Source organism: Lactuca virosa, chromosome 8 (genome assembly GCF_052849685.1).
Source record: "Lactuca virosa cultivar CGN04683 chromosome 8, Lactuca_virosa_CGN04683_v6, whole genome shotgun sequence".
Classification (NCBI taxonomy): domain Eukaryota; kingdom Viridiplantae; phylum Streptophyta; class Magnoliopsida; order Asterales; family Asteraceae; genus Lactuca; species Lactuca virosa.
In genome coordinates this window covers 82,313,712-82,334,953 of record NC_136433.1, presented here as the reverse complement: position 1 = coordinate 82,334,953, position 21,242 = coordinate 82,313,712, and the positions used below count along the sequence as shown (strand labels likewise).

Sequence of the window (21,242 nt, the reverse complement as noted above, 5' to 3'; positions counted from 1 at the left end):
GCGTTAGTGTCGTGTATTTCTACTTTACTTTTGATATGAACAAAAACTATGTATTAAACCATGTAAACCTTTTTCATATATGTATTCAATGTCTGGTTGAGTTTACTACGCTTTCTATGATACAATTGTTGTGATACTACGTATGACGTCCTCCGCCCCAGAACGTTTCCGCCATTCCGGTTTTGGGGTGTGACAGATTGGTATCAGAGCCCTTGTTTATAGCGAACTAAGTATGCCGAACCTTACATGGTATACAACTATAAACACTAAGGGGCCTAAGTGCTCTAAACTAAAAGTATATTTTCAAAATATAAAGTATTTTGTAACAAGTATACTAGTATGCATACATAACAGAACCAGAGTCATAGATAGAGCGAAACAAAAGTATTTGGATGTTGGGACACTGCGGTTAAACCTGGGCAGTTATGTAATCATGTTTAGGGTCAATATAGCCTGATCAACTATATTCATTCGAGACATGACCAACATGTGCTTGGGAGTGACTGTGGTGTTGCAGCAAGCCTAAAACTTACCTAGATACCAGAAGAGGTCTAGAGCCAAACATAAGGATTAAAATACTATAGGAGTATTTTAGGATGCCATAACGACCAAGCCGGAAACTTACCCAAGGATCCATTCTTCAAGAATCAATCATGTAGCTATAATACATTGGAAGTATTATTAGATCCGATGCCTATTAACTATTCCTTTACCATCACCTCGCGTAGATAGTATGGCTGGATTCCATCTCCCTGGCGACCCATATTTTCCCAACCAAGGAGATGATGGATGGCTCGAGCCAGGGCCAGAAGAGAACCATGATATTCCTTTGAACGATGACCTCGCCGAACCATTTCCTGAAGAGACTGATTTAGAACTTGAAGTCGAGAATCTGCCTCAAGTAGCCCCGATACCAAATCCTAGCCCCCGACTTGAGTTCGAAGGCCCAACACCTATGTGGGTCGGAAGCCTGGATAGATGGAGTCACGAACAAGGCCAACCCCGCCCGTACGATGGGGATCGTCGCTTCTACAATGTGAATGAAGGAGGATCCGCAGACAGAGCTCTTCCAATCATAGTCCGCCGAGTGGCCCGCAATGTTGAACTAAACATGGAGGCCATTCAGCGAACTATGGAGCTTGAGGCAGACTCAGATGCTAACACAAACCGCATTCGCAATCTTGAAGTTGCTCACGGGAGAACTATGAGGGATAATGAAGCTCTGTAACAAGAGCTAGCTACCACTCGAGCTGAAGTCATAGAGCTCCGAGCACGCCAGACAGTATACGAGAGCCGCCTGCTTGATATGGAGCGCCAGCTGGCTAACTTAAGCATTCGTCCGAGGAGTGCCCGTCGCCGATAGGAGAATACTCTACTCATCCTTCCTTTTTAGCCTAAGGAATAACTTTCATATATATGTTCCGAGTAGTTCTTATCCGTAAACATCTCTGTTTTTCTTGTTGCCAAGATGTCATCTGTATTAGTATGATTTAGACCTACTTTTAGGTCGAGGTTTCCAAAATATATGTAATCTCGGTTTCAATATTAGTGGCAACAAGCATTTATCAGTTGAAGATTTTTATTGTCAAAAGTATACCTTAGATTGATAGCATGCAAAGTAAGCAACTTTATCAAGGTCATATCACTGTTTTGTCCTCAAAACATGTATCATAAGATGTATTTAGACGATCATTCCTTTTCCCCATCGATTTCATATCAGTCTCCCTAAAAGCTTCGATATCATAATCGGCACAGGATGGTTAAGCCCCAAATCGTGTTGATATCCTTTGCTTCAAGAAAACGATTCGTCTCAATATTTCCCTCTGACGAAGTCTTCACTGGTTATAGTGATAAAATTTGTTCGAACCTCCGTATCATTTCCTGTGCCAAAGCCCAAAAGTATCTGCGAAAGGGATGTCATGCATTCCTGGCTCATGTGGTTGATGAGACACAAAAAGTTAAAGACCTCGAGAGCATCCCCGAACTCTGCAACTTTCCTGATGTCTTCCCCAAAGACACTCCAGGAATTCCTCCCGAGCGTCAAGTTGAATCCTGTGTCGACTTGATCCCCGGAGCTACCCTTACATCTAACCCTTCATATCAGCTAGAGATGACGAAAATGTGAGAGTTATCCAGCCAACTCAATGAGCTGAGCAACCAGGAGTTCGTAAATTTATTGTATGTGAATTCTATTGTGTTCAGATCTTTTCTATTCTTCCTAAGACCACATCATGGGGATGTGGGTCGAATCAATGAGAGTCAGATAGCAAAACGAGAAATTCCAATGCATAGATGAACATTTAGGATATGTCCAGAGTCAACCATTGTTGCTCACAATCTTCTTTTCTTGGCATGTAGCAGATCATGCCTCCGAAGAAACGTAACCAACCCACCAGTAAGACACCAATCCTCCAGATGGACTCGGATACGTTCCAAGCTACCGTCACAGCAGCTGTAGCAGCCGCCCTAGCTGTTCTTAACGCTAACAACACAAATGTGGGTGGAAGTGTGAATGGCAATCTGAATCTTGGTGTTAACCAATCTCAACAACAAGTGCCTACTAGAAAGGACACACCTGATCTCCAACCTAACATCCTAAAACGAAAGTTCAAAGGGAGTTGTTCAACTCAAAGACCTAATGAGAGGCAACGAATTGGGACAGCCAGTACCCCAGTCAGCCCTGTTGTTCCAACACCAACCATACCCTACTATGGAAATCTCCCGCACTGCAGCAAATGCAACTACCATCATCATGGAGTCTGCCGAGTGTTGCATTGCACCAGATGCAACAGGAAGGGACACACCGCCCGCAATTGTAAGACCCTAATCAAGTTCATCACTCCGACTACCCATGTTGGGACAAGCCCAACCTGTTACCTCTGTGGAAGTGTAGGAAATTTCAAAAGAGACTGCCCCACAGAGAGGAACAATGAGGAAACAGGTGGAGTCTGACCTTAGAGAATGAGGAAGCATCGAAGGACCCTGCCATATTTTGGTACGTTTTCAAAAACCCCGATAATTGTTCGTAAATGTGATTACTTTCTCGTCCGGATTAAATCACGAAATATTTATAAGGTTTAAAAGCCCTAATGAACAAATTATGATAACTCAGTAAATATGCTAGGTTCAGTTGTAATTATACACAGCTTGTGTACACCAAACGATCATAGATAAATCTAGTAAGAACCATTTCATGAAAGTTCATAGTTTCAAGACATCAGAACCCTCGTGTTAGTAGTACCTGTTAATTTCGAATCAAACACAACAAACACCAGAGACATTCACCCGGAGCCATCAATGTGCTAACGAAACGATCTTTCCGGACAAACTTAACGCGCGATTCTACAACGTCATCCTGTTTAGTCTGACCGAGTTTATGTCATGCTAAACCCTTTTGTCTTAGAATCGTTCGATCGCAAAACTCCCGTCGCTCGTAACGGCAAATTAAATGTGAACCTCGAAAAATTTATCTCTCTTCGAAGCCCTCTATGGCCGTAAGTACAGATCCCATCTGTGCTGGACTGAGGTGGGTGACACGCAACTAGTCAAGAGTCAAGTCCCCGACAACACTTTCACGAGTCCTGAAATCATCCGAAAGACGACTGAGAAGATCGTACAAAAGGGGCTACGCCGATGAGAGACAAAAACCATTGGAGTTCCAGATTGGTGGACGTGTCTCTTGCAGGTCTCACTCTGGAAAGGCCTGATACGCTTCGGAAAGCGTGGAAAGCTAAAATCAAGACACGTTGGACCGTCCAAGATCCTTGGTAGGATCGGTCCCGTAAGCATACAAACTCCAGTTACCCCGAGAACTCAGCAAAGTCCATCCCTTCTTCCTCGTGTCGAACCAAAATGAGTGTCCGTCCGATGAGACACCTGCGAATTCCCCTCGAAAACCACAAGTTAGACGAGAGTCTACACTTTGTGTGAGAATCATCTGAACTCACGGATCGAGAAGTCAAGCGAATGAAATAACGTCGCATCCCGATAGTGAAGGTCCGCTGGAATGTTAAACAGGAACTTGGATTCACTTGGGAGCGCGAAGATCAGATGAAACAGAAGTATCTGCATCTTTTCCCCAACCCATGATTTGTATTCCATGTTCGAATTTCGGGACGAAATTCCCTCTAACGGGGGGATGATGTGACAACCCGAAACTTTGTCCGTTTCTGTTACGCAATTTCCGTTAATAAAGTTTCGAATTCATTAATTTTTCCGTCAAACTTCTTGGTTTAGAAAATAATGTAGTTATACATAATTAAAGTATTTACGAGTCGGAACCAAAAATCGCGCGGAAACCCGAATATCTCGAAAAATCAACGTTTCCGGTTTAAGCGGGATTACGACCGTAAACGTGTTTACGGCCGTAAACTCGTTTACGACCGTAAACCTGTTTACGGTTAGTACGAGTGGACCCCACCTCAACACCCCTATAAATACGATGCCTCCACCTTCATTAGAACATTTCTGGCCAAGCACTCTCCCCTTCTCTCTCCAAGAATCTCGACCGTAAACATTCAAAACGCCTCCAAACTTCGGAAAGCATCGAGAAAACCACGTTTGGGTCGCTTAGAAACGTCTGGAAAAGCTCATCTCTTCGAAATCAGCAACCAACACCAGCGTTCTTAAGTTTACGGTTCGTCTTCAGAAACCGTAAACTCTGTTCTTGAGTTTACGGTCCAAACCTTCAAAGACCGTAAACTCTGTTCTTGAGTTTACGGCCGTAAACTCGCCGAGTCTTCAGAAACCGTAAACACTAGTTTATGGCCGTAAGCCCCATTTACGACCGTAAACTCTTGTTCACGGCTGTAAACACCTTTTTGGTGGTACTTTTGGCTGAAAACCGATTTCCTTCGATTCGATCAAGTCCCGGATTTCGTTAAGCGTCACGTGCAACAACTCGAGGATCTTCATTTCAGTCAACGTTTTCACGCAACGACAGTGAGTTCATACCCCTACGTTTTTCCGAGTTTTTCATGTTTTCAGGGGGGAATACAAGCAAAAGTACAAGGAAACTTGTGCTCAAAATATATAATTTTGTTTAAGATAATCATATTTCAACATGCTTTTGACACGGAAAAACAGTTTTACCAAACGATTAAGAAATCAACTCGTTGAAACAGTTTTCAAAACTAGAACAATGAACTTGTGAATCATATAGTAAAATGTATTATTTTATAAAGGATTCATGCAAATCATAAACAGGATTTTCGGTATTATTACTTGTAAATTTGTTAGGCTATGTTTGAGACACGTCCTTGGTAACACTCACCACAAGAAACAGAGTGGAGGACTAGCACTCGTGACCAGAATCTCTTGTAGGGAGAGCGTGACTGTTGTGTATAGATCTATAAGGAACTGACAATCCCGCACCTCACTGCTAGCTACAGTTGGACCGGCAGGTCTGCGGGTGACAAAGTCATTAAGGATATCGGCCGTTGCGGGCCATGTCCAGTCAGTTATGGTTACGAAACGCACAACCTAGATAACAGGAATTTACTTTTGTAATAATGAATCAAATGAACTAACCTCAAAGTAATAACCGATAGATTACTGGAGGGTATTAATAATAATATCTTCAGGACTTAGTTCATCACGGTTTTCTTTTATTTAGTTTTAAGACTAATATACCTCTCTGGGTGTAACCAGTGTTTTTAAAAGAAAACTGCCTTTATCGACACGAGTATGGTAGATACTTGCAAACCTCAGTTTTAAAACGGAAAATCAACCATCAACCTTTAGGGAAAATATAGGATTTTCCCGGGATAAACCGGCAACTCAAAACGGATTGTCTTACAACCAACGGATATTCATATTCATTCCACGACTCCTTAGATTGTACATGCCGTGTATGAATCTGGAAGTCATGGAAGGAATGGGTTTTCAAACATACTTTTCATAAGAAAATATAGGATTTTCTTGAGGAACACTTTTCAAAAGAATCAAAGAACATTTTTCCACCAAAACCAAATGCTTATGAACTCACCAGCTTTATGCTGACTTTCAAACTGCTTGTATTCTCAGGGAATTAGTAGACAGGTACTTCCAGGAGTTCGGAGAAGTCGAAGCGTTAGTGTCGTGTATTTCTACTTTACTTTTGATATGAACAAAAACTATTTATTAAACCATGAAACCTTTTTCATATATGTATTCAATGTCTGGTTGAGTTTACTACGCTTGCTATGATATAATTGTTGTGATACTACGCATGACGTCCTCCGCCCCAGAACGTTTCCGCCGTTCCGGTTTTGGGGTGTGACATATAATGTGAAGGCTAGTGCCCGTACTATACGTTCTCCCTGTCAAGAGATTCTGGGGACCAAACGCGACCTCTGCAAACAATTACAAGCCGTGTAATTCACATTAAAGTTTTATGATCATGTATACCCAATTTAACTATCACCTTTTGTTACAAACAATGAGTTAGTGATTCATTGGTATAATTAGATCTAGTATGTTGTCATGCTATAGAATCTTAGTATGTTCGTTCTGTATAGTATGTAGTGTATAGTATGTAGTGTATAGTATGTCTCTCTGAAGTATTGTATCTACCTCCTTGTTTCTCTTTATGTTATCGTGTATTGTTTCTACCTCCCTGTTTCTCTTTAAAGTATGATCTAGTATTTAGTATGTACTGAACCCCTAAACTATACCCCTTATAGTTTACTAGTGTTTTACTTGTATTGTTATTGAAAAGACTCATTTTGCTACTAAGTTATGCTGGTACTTTAAAAACGGAGTTTTGTTAAACTATAAAGTAACATAACTTGAAAAGAGTTTTTGAAATGTTTTGACAACTTATAAATAACATAAGTAATTTTTTGAAAATGTTTATAACAAACAATTACACAATTATCATTGTGTTCAACTTGTATTCCTCCCCTTAAAAGCATTTAAAGCAGTTTAAAAGATTGATTACGGGGTATGAACTCACCTTATGTGGGTGATTCAAACGGACATGCGCGTAAGGATGAGAAGATCCACGAATGAAGTCCCGAGACTTAACGAGTCCTAAATGACATATAATGGCATATACTGACATAAATATAGTGTTTGGAAGCAACCCACTGCAAGGAAACACCTCACGGGACTAGGAAACACTTTGACCAAGTGTTGGAATCACATGTGATTGACCTAAAGGGTGTTTATGGCCAAGGGTTTGTGTTCACGGCCAAGGGAGTTTACGGCCTTAAACTCATGGTCAAACATGCATAATAGGGTGTTTGAAGGCTAGGGAAACTTGAGGGACCATTGCTCTACACAAGGATGAGAAAGACCAACTCAATGGAGAGTGTTGAGGTGTTTACGGCCACACCATAAATCCTATGGCCGTAAACACTCTAAAGGGTGTCTTATTGGGTCTCAAAGGCAAGGCGTTTCAAAGGTTCAAGTATCCCAAAGGTTAGCAAAGGTCTAGATGTGTTTAAGGCTCAAAACACCACCCTTTTAAGGGTTTACGGCCAGGGTGTAAACTCATGGCCGTAAACTCTCCTTGATGATGAGTTTGATGAAGTTTTAAGGCTCTAATCATGTGTTCTTACTAGATAACAAGTTAAGGAGTGAGTACTTACGATATAGAGGCTTGAAATGGTGATTAAGGTCCAAGAACACTAGTGTGTGTTCTTGGTGTTTATTGAAGATCTAAGAAAAGATGATTTCCATGGATGAAATCATTAGATGATACTAGATTAAGAGATGTATCAATAAATCAAGGAAGAACACTTACAACTTTTGAAGATCTAGGATGAAAATCGGGATGATAGTTGAGAGAGAAATGGAGTGTTCTTGAGGTGAAAGTGAGATAATGAATGAAAATGAAGGATATGAGTCTTAAAGGGGGAGTTTACGGCCCACCTTGAGTTTACGGCCGTAAACTCAAGTGCTGTGGCCGTGAACTCTAAATGAAGAGGTTAAGGCTTGATTTGTTGAACAGTGTCTCTAGCAGGTACATTCTAACACTCATTCCTTAAGTGTACTAGGATTAAAACTCCTTAGAATGACCTTTAACCAGGCTAGAACTCATTACCAATGAGTCTGACACTCAGTTGAGTTGAATGGTTGGATTATACAAGGCAAAAAATTTCGGGTTGTCACAACTCACGACAAGCTTGAACCTCATAGTGTGTGACATCCCCAATTTCACGGCCAGAAAAGACCGATTTGTTTATGCTTTGTTTTAAAATCAGAGTAATCTTTTAAAGAAAACAGTTGCGGAATTTGTTCCCAAACAAAATATGATAAAACTTTATCAAAACATTTCTCAAAGAGAAAGTACTTTTCATTAAATAATAAAACCTCGGGATGTCATGTTCCGATACAGACCAAAAAGCATAAACAGTACAATTTAACCTTACAACAGTTATTTACAACTACTGGTCTATAATCCAGAATCTCTCGTCAAGTCAACCAACTTATACTCTTGTGCCACAACCTGTAATGCAAAGAAAACTGAGTGGGTCAGGCTTGGGAGCCTGGTGAGCATATAGGGTTTTCAACCCACAATAATACAATTATTATATTCAATCATCAAACAATCAACCCAATTACCCATCCCCATTATCTTCCTTATTTCTTAAGGTTTTACCCTAAGAGTCATCTATTCGTTCACTCCGTATTAGGCACTAAGACAATAGCTGCCAGGATTCTTTATTAGGCACTAAGACAATAGCTGCCAGGATTCTTTATTTGGCACTAAGACAATAGCTGCCAAGATTCTTTCGTAAAGCACTAATTTCATAGCTATCATCGTCTATCTATCAGTACTAAATCCATAGCTACCAGCGTTCGTCTATACGGTACTAAATCCATAGCTACCAAGGTTCATCTATGCAATACTAAATCCATAGCTACCGAGGTTTATCTTTACAGTACTAAATCCATAGCTACCAGTGTAGGTACTAAGTCCATAGCTACCAACGTTTGTCTATACGATACTAAATCCATAGCTACCAAGGTTCGTCTTTCGTCTCATCCTCAAACTCATCCGTCATCACACACCAACTAATTCGTCTACCCATGTTCTACCCAACATATTTGTAGATATAACATACATATATACAGTTTAACTCATTAAAAACCTATATAAAACATCCATTCCACGCTTATCTCAAATAAACAACAATATATAAACACATAACACGTATTTCGTAGCAAATACTTAATACTTATATGTTAGAAGAAAGTAACTATACACTCACTCATAACATAGATATAATACATTCAACCAATACTTGTACTAAGATCGTGTTTATGAAATGGACTATACACTCACTTGTTTAGAAGATGATCGGACAGCACTACGGCTCTAAGAGTAGTAGCTCTTCGGTGAAACTAGAATATCTTCAAATACCTGGCTTCTCGCAGGCAGAGCTTCGGCTCGGAAACTCCTTTCTCCTCGGGATCTTCGGGGCTTCGGGACTCGCTTCGGGTCTCGGGATGATATCGGGGCTCCGGGGGGTTAAAATAGGGCTTAGAGAGGGTATCGGGAGTGGGAGAGATAAGAAGGAGCAACCAAAATCGGCTGACCCTCGATTTCTATTTATAGGGTGAATTTTCTGGGTTCACGTCGTGAGTTTCAAGTGATCACGTCGTAGGGCTTGATCGTCACTGCATGCGTCATCACAAGTGGGGTCTGACAGAGTCCAGGTGACGTTTTTCTGAGTTCACGTCGTGAACACAGTGTTCACGTCGTGAGTTCTGACACATGATCGGATTTCGTGCCCCGAACTTCAGAAATTCATATCTTTCGCATACGAGCTCCGTTTTCGACGTTGTTTATATACACGCATAGGTGAGATTATTCTCTACAACTCTCGTTTAGACTCCGTTGGCTAATTTTGAAATTATTTTTATTATATTATTTTTAGTAGGCCGGGACAGGAAAACTCCGTTAGAAATCCATAACTTCTTCGTCTGACGTCCGTTTTCGTCTGACTTTTTGCCGTTGGACTACTATCAATGAGATATTCAATTATCATTTAGAAAGTTTCGGCTAGAAACCTCTCGATCTCAAATTCGAGTATTCGGGCTGCATACCGCTAAGTCGAAACTTCGAAAAATCATAACTTCCTCATACGAAGTCAGATTTAGACGTTCTTTTTATGCACGCTCTCGGTTTAACGTATTCTACGACTTTTATTTAGATCGCTAAGGCCAAATATCGCTCTAACGTAAATTCACTATTTATGCCGCGCTGTGTCGTGCCGGTTCTGTCGCGAAACTTCGACATGTCATAACTTCTTCGTTATAAGTCGGATTTCGGAGTTCTTTATATGTACATAATCCTTGTAACATATACTAAAACTTAGTTAAGATTACTCCTTCTAAATAATCTTCCATGAAAAAGTCATTTTTGATGCTTATCGTCTCTAAATTGACTAGCCCGGATCTACGGGCGTTACATAGTGAGCGGTGTATTTTCATCGGCTACCCAAAGTCTTTTGGATATCTATTCTACAGACCGAGTGACAACGTGGTCTTCGTATCAAGGATAGGGGTTTTCCATGAGAGAGAACTTATATGCCAAGAGGACAGTGGGAGACAAATTGATCTTGAAGAGCTTAAAGAATCAAGCGGTGAAGGAACCTCTAACACTAGCGCTCAACCTGAGGAAGAGATTCCTGTTGAACCGATTGACGAGTCATTACATCTAAGACGTTCCTCTCGAGTTAGGATGGCACCGGAGTTTTATGGTTTTCATAGTACTATGGAAGGTGATACGTTTATCAGTGATAATACACTGGTAAATTCGGATGAGCCTACTAACTACAAGGAAGCCATGGCAGGCCCGAAGTCTGCGAAGTGGAGAGAGGCGATGGACAGCAAGATTCAGTCCATGTATGATAATCAAGGTTGGAACTTGGTTGACGATGTACCGGGTCGTAAGACGGTCGGATGCAAGTGGATCTTCAAGAAGAAGACCGACATGGTTGGGAAAGTGCATACGTTCAAGGCACGGATGGTCGCGAAGGGATTTACTCAAACCCCATGGGTTGACTATGATGAGACCTTCTCACCAGTGGAGAAGATCAAGTTTATTAGGGTTATGTTAGCTATCGTTGCATTTCATGATTATGAAATTTGGCAGATAGATGTCAAAACCGCTTTCCTTAACGGGAAGCTGGCTGAAGATGTTTACATGTGTCAGCCAGAGGGTTTTGTGGATACTAAATACCCCAATAGAGTGTGCAAGCTTGAGAAATCCATTTATGGATTAAAACAAGCATCTCGCAGATGGAATCATTGTTTCGATGAGAAAGTCAAAGAGTTTGGTTTTTCGAGAAGCGAGGATAAGTCCTGTGTGTATGTCAAGGCTAGTGGGAGTATAGTTAGCTTTCTAGTTTTGTATGTTGATGACATACTACTCATAGGAACAAAATCCCGACCTTGCAGGAGGTTAAGTCCTGGCTTGGGAAGTGTTTCGCTATGAAGGATCTAGGAGAAGATGATTATATTCTAGGGATAAGGATATTGAGAAACAAAAGTAGGATACTAATAGGAGTAAGTTAGAGTACATACTTGGACAAGGTGCTGAAACGTTTTAGCATGGAGAATTCCAAGAAAGGGGAACTGCCAATCCAAAGCAATACCAAGCTGAGTAAGACTCAGATTCCGAGTACCGATGTCGAGATAGTGGAAATGAGTCGAGTGCCATATGCTTCCGTCGTTGGCTCGATCATTTATGCTATGACATGTACTCGCCCTGATGTGGCTTTTGCATTGAGCATGGTTAGCCGCTATCAAGGGAACCCGGGTAGAGCTCATTGGACAGCAGTTAAGAACATTCTTAAGTACCCTCGAAGGACTAAGGACTGGGTCCTTACACTTGGTGGGAGTGATGACTTGAGAGTGGCAGGGTATAGTGACGCCAACTTTCAGACCGACAGAGATAATTTCCGCTCTTAGTCGGGCTAGGTATTTACCCTAAATGGAGGAGCGATTACTTGGAAAAGTTCAAGCAGGACACAGTGGTTGATTCAACGTGCGAATCAGAGTACATTGCAGCGAGCGAAGCGTCGAAGGAGGCAATATGGTTGAAGAACTTCACTGGAGACCTTGGAGTTGTACCAGCCATAAAGGAGCATATGGAGATTTTCTGTGATAATGAAGGAGTGGTTGCCTTAACCAAGGAACCAAAGGATCATGGTAGATCCAGACACATCGATAGAAAATACCACTTCATCAGACATCGGGTAGAATAGGGACTCCTTGCAGTCAAGAGGGTATCGTCAGAGGAGAACCCAACAGATCCCCTCACAAAGGGTCTGAGCATGGTTAAGCACTTACAACATGCGAGGAGCATTGGTCTGAAGGATGATATTAGTTTTAGTGATTAGATAGATGTTTAGAAACTTGTAATAGATAAATGTAATTGACATTTGATGATTAAGTAATGGAGATTTATTTATGAGTAAAGTTTACTATCTTGTGTCAATTGTTTACTATTGTTTCACTTTTACATGTTTTACTTCCAGAATAATTAGATTATTCAAATTATCCACAGTCGATCATACTTTGGGAGTAAGTTATGAGGTTAGACCGTCATGAATTGGTTTGTAGATTGTCTAAGTGCTTAGACGTAGCAAAGGTTTGTTGCAACGTTCATGAGTGCTCTTAAAATAAGAGTTGAGTATTGGATTAAACCCACACTCATTTGAATCACTTCATGGAATCTATCACGAGTGATTGTGAGACGATAATATCGTATAATCTTTAAACCGAGATATATTAGTTGTTGTTTACGAGTTGGTTGTGCATTGATAATGCGTAAACGCATCACTAACGTGATGTTATAAAATGTCAAGTTGTGTGCGATTTAACGAGTAAATAGTACAAGCATATAAGTCAAAGTTTATCTGTTCCTTTTATGCTAAGAGGGTAAAAGCGATATCTTGGGCCCTTGATGATTTTGTGTTGACTTATGTGTTGGGCCCGGTTAGGACTGAATTGATGTGTTCAATTAAGTTCTATGTCAAACAAATCAGAAGTCGGGAAACAAACTATTGGACATTGAGCATGATTATGTTCCATGTATTTGTACACACGATATCTTGCAGAACGGAGGATTATATGATCCCTTATCTAAAGGGCGAGTCATTGACTAGGTCAGAGTTCGGCAGCGGCTTTTGAGAGCTACGATTGCTAATCGGATTTTGAAGTCGTACTTGCAGTTATAGTTATTAGACTTATCCAAGTGGGTGACTGTTGGATTAGGTGTCTAAGCCCATAACTATAATTGGTATGTACTTGACCCGATAGTAGCATGGTCCTTTTGGGTTGCCTTCACCATAGCAATATTATAGGATGAGTTTTGGAGAAAGAGGTTAATTAATGAGAAATCATATTATTTAATTAGTATTGTGCAGAAATTAATTTGGAATTAGTTTAGTGATCAAAAGATACTGATTAAAAGAACGGGGACTGATTATGTAAATCAATAATGGTTGTAGTTTGGGCTAATGGATCCTATTGGTATAGGGTGGACGAAAATCTATGAGGAGCTCATAGAGTTTTCGTCAAAGGCTTGCCATATGGGGGTCCATATGTTGCATAGGGCCTAAGCAAGGGAAATTAGGGTTTCCAGTTGTAAACCCTAGCAGCTCAGCTATATAATGAACCCCTAGGTTCCAGTTTTCGGCTATGCATTCTTTGAAGAACCCTTTGGCCGAAAATTGTGAAGCTTCATAACCTTTATCCTTATTCCTCATTGCTAATGGTGTTTGTGACTCCATTAGAGGTGCAACAATTGAGGCACTAAGCTCTTGAAGGTCAAGATCAAGCAATCAACAAGAAATGTATTCTTCTAACTCTTGTTTTATTCATTGAATCCGAAAATAAGTATGCTAGATTAGGGTTTTGCTTTGGAAAATTATTATGCATGTATAACTTGAGAAAAACCTATATCCAAAGCAAATAAGGTTGCATGTGCACCATATGAATGTTGTAATGCTCAAAACCCATCAGGATCATCTGTGTGTTGAATGCATGTGTAATACTACGACATGTTAGTATGCTTAGCTAGACTAATAGAGTCTTGATTATGGATTATGGTTTGAAGCTTGTTGCTTGTTTGCTTGTTGATTGGTAGGTTATGTGCCTTGTCGGGCTGATAATAAGATCGGGGTAGGCCATGAGTGAAATAGTGCTCGCTAAGTCAAAGAGTACACGGGGATGATACCAAATTGGAACTAGCCGTAATCTAAAGAGGCCCAATACTTCATGTATATTTATTACTAGGATGTTTGTGATATTTTTGGGAAGTCACTAAGTTTTTTACTTACAGTTTCAAATTAAATCTTTTTTAGGTTGTGCTACTGGCAGTGGGAAGGATCTAGCTTTACTGTGACACATGTTCTGGATTATTATGTTGATTTGAAACTATGGTACTTGGATTTTATAAAACGTGATTTTGGGTTGTTAAACTTATATCTTAAAAATGAAAATTTTAGTTTGGAAATTGAAAATTTGGGACCTTACACAAAACCCCTTAAATCAAATTATACATGATGTCCACCATGGTTAGAGCTTCTACTTCCTAGATTCTCACCAAACTCCACAGTAACTAATTAGTGTATGATTTCATGGAGTTTAGGTGTTCATATGCTAGATATAAAACTAGATTTTATCATTAACTATATATGAAGATCAATTTTTGAATTTTGATCAAAATCAAAATCCTAGATCGAGATTTAGAGAGTAGGCGGAGAGGTTATACACCTTCTATGCTCTATGTTGAAGCCATAGCTCCAAACACTATATTCATCAATTTCACTATAAATCTGTGCTTAATCCTATAAAATCATCAAACTCTCCCTCCATTTCTCTCCTTGAAATCGATTTCTCTCAACCAAAACGGAGAGACTGGTTAGTCACGTTATATCTATAGATACTTAACACAAATGATCATCAATTTTCTTATTTCCCAAAATGGACACCATTTGACTAGTCAATTATATGAAGTTTCATTATTAAGACTTTTACCCCCTAATTTATCAACTTTCTTGCAATTAAGTCCATAAGATTTTCATTTTCACCCTTCAAGTTTTACCAATTTATCAAAATTACTCCTTTCTCGTTTATATTCTACTTTTAAGTCGAAATGACTATTTTCTTTGAGTATACGATCTAAACATTTTATTAACTAATGTACTTATTTTTTCTTATTATTTTATTATTTTAACACTTATTTATTTATTTGTTTTCCCAAACATTTATTTTCACTAAAAATGGCCAAAAACTTATAGGCCCATTTTCTGGATGTTAAACTCACAATATCTATTGAGCAATGAAGGTGATATTAGGTGATATATAGGATTGAGTCGACGACCACTCATACATTCTCACATCCTTACCGCTAGGCCAGTCATGTAGGGACACTACAAATTTCCCTTTCCCATATGTTTGAGTATGATGTGTTGGTTCAGGAAGCAAAATGGTGGCATATCAAAAAACTACATTTTTTCCCAAAGTATACTATGAACATGTATACCATCTTCATATGGTTGATCCATCTATGATATTAAGGATATCTATGACAAAACTAATTGATTGTTGATAATTAAAAGTTGGTTGCTTGACACTTGCATTTGTGAAGAAGTGTTTGACAAAAGTAATTATTAGCTTTTAGAGGTGCAAAATTACATAAAAACCAAAAGCTAAAATCTTTAAAAAAAAGCTATTTGAAGTAACTTTAGATATAGAGTTTTTTGCTTAAAATGAAAGTTAAAAGCTCTTACAGTCGTGCAAACAATGTTTTTTTTTCATTTTTTTTAAATGCTAAAAGCACCCAAAAACTCTTAAAAGTTTGGTACCATACACACCTAAGTGTTGTTTTAGAAAAAATGCATAATTTCGTATATACCTGTAGCACCCGATTCCTGGTACGCATTTAATTAAAGAAATTTATGCGTTTTCTCCGGGACTCGACGAGTTGGTGGCCCAACTCGTCGAGTAGAGTCGTGATCCTTGGGAGTTTAAGTGACCTACTCGACGAGTCGGGAGACCGACTCGGCAAGTAGGCGCTGTTTGAGTGAAACCCTAAATTGAGGGTTTGCACCCTATTTAAACACCTTATCTCAGCCTCCATCGTCCCATATACTCCCAGAGGACATCATATCGAAACCCTAGACGTTTTTGAGTGTTCTAAGGCCATTTTGGTGCTTTTTGGTGGGTTGTGAAGCTTGATAAGAGGGAAGGAACTTGTGAGACCAAGGGGAAACAAGAAGATCCAGAGTTTGAAGCTCATTTACAGCTTATTGGAGGTATGAAGCTGAAACTTTGTCTACAGATCTTGATTTTTGGGCCTTTTCCCTCATCTTTATAAGCCCTAGAGAGGTTGTATTCGGGATTTAGTGTTGGGAGTCAGTGCATGTTTTAGATCCAGGTCTATTTGGGGGTTTTATGGCACAAAGGTGCCTATTTTGTTGCCATGAACACCCCATGAACTTTGAAGGCCACCTTTTATGGCTTTTTGAGCCAAAGACCCCATGCATGTGCATCGAATTTGGAACTTTACGTGTAAAATGGATACTAGGAGGCCAAATCTATGGTTTTGGTGTGTTAAGACCCTTTTAAATTAACTGTATAGTAATGGTCATGGATGGGCTCGACGAGTCGTTCTTGGGACTCGACGAGTCGGTGTGTATTGACCACCAAATCCTTTCTGTGGAAGGACCGGTTGTTAGGGAGGAAGTCCCTTAGTTGTTTAGATGCGTAAAGGGACCTGGGAATCATAGGACTCGGTGAGTGTATGAACAGACTCGGCGAGTCCAAGGCAATCTCCCAATCCTTGAAGATGGACTCGCCGAGTTGTTCATACAACTCAGCGAGTCATAGACTAGACATACTCTTATGAGGGAGATGAACTCGACGAGTTCAAGGATGAACTCGGTGAGTCGGATGAAGATGGTCCCAATAGCTTGAATGAAGGAGAACCCGTCGAGTTCTTGCTAGATCCGACAAGTGGAGTCGGGGTTGGTTCGGGTTAGTGAAGTATGGACTCGACGAGTTGGTAGACCAACTCGGCGAGTCAGGTCAACTGGGTATTGACTTTGACCAATGTTGACTTTGACTAGACTTGAGTTGACCCTGGTTAGGGTTGTATATTCCATTTGATGACTTAGAAGGGGCGTCGTGTAGGGATTGAGGAGTCGAGGGGAGTCGATCTTCACGCAGAGGACAGTTCAGACATTACACGATACCGAGGTGAGTTACCTTCCAGTAGAGGTGGGTCTACGACCACAATGCCGACCCACTAGTAGGAGTTGTATGTTAGATGATTGTCTTTGTGATATTCATCTGGGTTTGCTATGACCTGATATGTCTATGTGCTAGCATAATATGTTATATGTGATAGTGGTAGGAGGAGGGAGGGATCATCCCCCAGTTCGGTTGCTAGGACCGAAGGGTAGGTCGGGCACCCCAGATATGCCTGACAATATGATAGACGACATGATATTATGTGGTAGTAGTAGGAGGTGAAACAGTCCTCGTATTTCGGTTGTTAGGACCGAAGGGTAGGCCAGCACCCCAGAATCGCTTGACTTGGGTAGGTCAGTACCCCAGAATGGCTCGACATGGGTAGGTCAGTACCCCAGAATGGCTTGACATGGGTAGGTCGGCACCCCAGAACGGTCGGGCCGGGTGGGTCGGGCACCCCAGAACTGCCCGACAGTATGTATGCTATGTGATTGTATGGTATGAGGTATGATGGGGGAACTCACTAAGCTTTGTGCTTACGATTTACAGTTTTGGTTTCAGGTACCTCCGCAGCGAAGGGGAAGGAGCCGGCGCGGTAGTAGCACATCACACACACACTGGACTCCGCACTATGAGATTCTTGGGATTGTACTCTGATTTTATTACCATTGATGATATGGTTTTGGAACACGTTGTTACAGTGTATTAAATTGATTAGACGTTGGTAATGTTTTTGGTAATCTATTTTATGAATTACTTAATTTTAAAAAATGAAATTTTTGACCTTGAAACTGGGATGTTACAATACCCCTGCTAAACATCTAAATATCGTATTTGTCCGATCTAAACTCTAAATATCGTATTTTCCATTTTTAATGTTTTTTAATATCATATATACCCAAATCTATTTTTTTTTTTGGTAATTTTAATTGATTTATAATCTTTTGTACCATTTTAAAATCATTAAAACAAATAACAACAAGCTAATGGACAATATTACCCTTAGTGATAAAAAAAGTGATCTGTTGTATTGCAATTTAGAGCTATTTACATGAAGGCTGTTTCTATTTGAAATAAATGAGACAGAGGCAAACTTCCAAATCACGAGAGAAATTGAATAAGAAATTGTCAAGTGTTCGGAATTCAAGATGCCATCATAACATTTGGGAATGAATAGTTTAAGGTAGGGATGACGGCAACAGGGAAGACGCGGGAGGTTGTTTGGATTACGATGCCAATGGAAAGTAATACATCTCCTCCTGCAATTATTTCGCTTCATCTAAATGGAAGGTGAGTTCTTTTCCGGTTCTTTTCCACTGAATCTTTACGATTTGAAGCTAGTTTTTTTTTAGTTTTTGTTTACTTATTGTTGATTTTACTAGGATTAGGTTTTGTTAAGAGGCATTTCCTGTTTTTGCATTTTTTTTGTCACTTATATGATTAATGTGGTGATGAAACCTTAAACCTTGTCAGTGTATCTGGTATATAGGTAAGAAGCAATCGTAATTAACTTCAAACAAATGATTTGTTGTATTGCAATTTAGAGCTAAGGGCAATATTGTCTATTTGGTTTAATAATTTTAAAATAGTAAAAAAGATTATAAATCAATAGATTACCAAAAAAAATAGATTTGAATATATACGATATTAAAAAATATTAAGGAATATAAGTTATTAAAAAATATTTAGGACAAATACGATATTTAGAGTTTAGACCGGACAAATACAATATTTAGATGTTTAGCAAGGATGTATACGCAATTATGCTTAGAAAAAAAAAGGCAGGCATATTAAAATATTTATTTATAAATTATAAAAATCAATAACCTAGTTTGATTACATCAAATAACAAAAGAGTCCGTGAACCAACTTTTGTTCGTAATATAATTTTGAGAAATTAAATATCCTTCTACTTTTTGTTTATAATTTTTTTTTCTATCTATTTAAGATTATGACAAGTGTATAAATTTAACATCTCATTCAAATTTAAATTAAATTAAATGACACTTATCACCACCTAAAATAGATTAGGAAGATATTAGGTCGAAAAAGTACAAGATATTTAATTTTTTGAAATCCTATTTGGTGATAGAAACATAGACGTGTTTGAACTAGTCATAATCTAGTTATAAAGTTTCTTATCTATTAATTTATTATACCCTTTAAACGCCGTACAAAGTCGAACTTGTAATATAAAACGTTTATATTCAAAGTTAACAAGAACATCTACATCAAGTAGTTTTAGATAAAAAGTAACCATAAAGAAGAGGTACATGGAGCAAGGAGTTCGACAGTTTGTAACACCCAAATCATAATCCATCAAAACACCGGATCATTTGCTTTAAAAAGACAAAATTTCAAGTGCATAAGATTATCAAATGATATTCACCATGTCTTTAAAAGATTCTATATTAATTACACAAGGTTCTAGTTGTATTATACATACAAACATATATCAAGAAACTGAATTATATCACATGAACAAAAGTTACAAAACCATGTGAGCATAGTGAATATCCATGGAAAAGAATCCACTAACCCCATCAAGCTGCGACCACAGTGACAACATGTGCATGAGGGGCTTTCTCATCATCGAAAGGCAAGTTGATGTAGTTGTGAGCAAGCCCATCGGCCATCTTAATGGCCAATTCACCATGGAAAGTCTTGCAGTACATATACAGCACAGTGTTCGCAGCAGTGCTCCATAGCAAAAACCACATCAACATGCTCGAACCAAGAATCATCGGCAATAATGCATAGGTCTGGCTACTCATCGCATGAAGAACGTTGGAGTTCACCCACACAGTACACCCTAGAAAAACCCCAAAATACAACAAAAGCCACAACGAAACTGATCTCATACCCTTCACCAAATACCAGCTCCTGATCAAAGGCGCAAATCCCCATTTCGATTCAGCCACAACGACCACAAAAGCCAAAGACCAGTTCATGTGGAAATAAAGTACGAGTACTATTAACGTCGCACCTACGACGGCTGAAAACCACGTGAAGTGAATCGAGTTGTAATCGATTAATACAAACCCGAGGTTTTGTCCCAACATAACGAATACTCCAACAAACAGGAGGAAAGTCAACGAAATCAGGAAGAGAAGAGAGAGAGCTACATATGCGGTCGAAACGAGCGGGAAGAAGGAGATGGTTAGGGACTTGAGGGCGGCGAAGAACTTGATCGGCTTACCGGAGAAACTATGGTATGTACTGTAGGTGATCGTCGCTATGGCACAGAGGGTGACAACGTAGACGATTAGGATGTAGAGGAGATTAGAAACTACAGGTTTTTGATGGTTTGGGGAAAACTTACGGAAGTGATCGGAGGTGAAGAAGTTGCTGGAGAGGCTGAGGGTAGGGTTGATGATGAGAGAGAAAGAGAGAGGGAGGAAGAGGAAAGATAAGGCGAGGAAGTGGCTGTAGTTGGCTCTGAAGATCCTCTTTGACTCGGAGAGGACGCCATCTAGATCCAGGGTCCGCACAGGCGTTTCCATTGAGCGGCAGTTCACAGTGGTTGCTGTCAGTCGCGGCGGGGTAAAAGGATTTATTAATGACTGAGTTCTGTTGATATTATACAGTAAGTCCAGGTTAACTGTTCTAAGCCATCGGCCAACAAAGTCATAAAAATATTAATACAAAAAAGTTTAATATAAAAAGTAAAACGAAAAATGGCGTGAACAGGGCTTCCGGTTGGTTGACACGTACAACCTTTGCCCATGTGGTGTATCTTTTATAGTTATTTGTATTTGCAAGGTGATTTTAAGAGTTTTTCACGAAACTAATCATAAAGGCTTGGATCTTCGTTTTAGATAAACATCAAAATCTCACTTATTCGTAATGAACTACAATCCTCATTAAGATAAAGTTCGCTAGCTCACCATTTCTTTTGTTGTATTAAAAAATTTATAGCTATATATATAAATTAATATATCGTTGATGGATCCAAGTTTTAAAGAAGAAATTTCGATGGAAGCATTAAAATGACCAACAAAAGTGTTTAGGGATCTTTGATGTAAAAATACCCAAAGCGCGAAGCT

General features: G+C 39.5%; 1 protein-coding gene across 1 annotated transcript; it reads right to left on the bottom strand.

The window, feature by feature from the left end:
• Positions 1–19,739: 19,739 nt before the first annotated feature.
• LOC145130555 (uncharacterized) lies at positions 19,740–20,699 on the bottom strand. Its single transcript, XM_079065335.1, has one exon. The coding sequence runs from the start codon at positions 20,697–20,699 to the stop codon at positions 19,740–19,742; it is 960 nt and encodes a 319-aa protein (XP_078921461.1).
• Between the last annotated feature and the right edge of the window lie 543 nt (positions 20,700–21,242).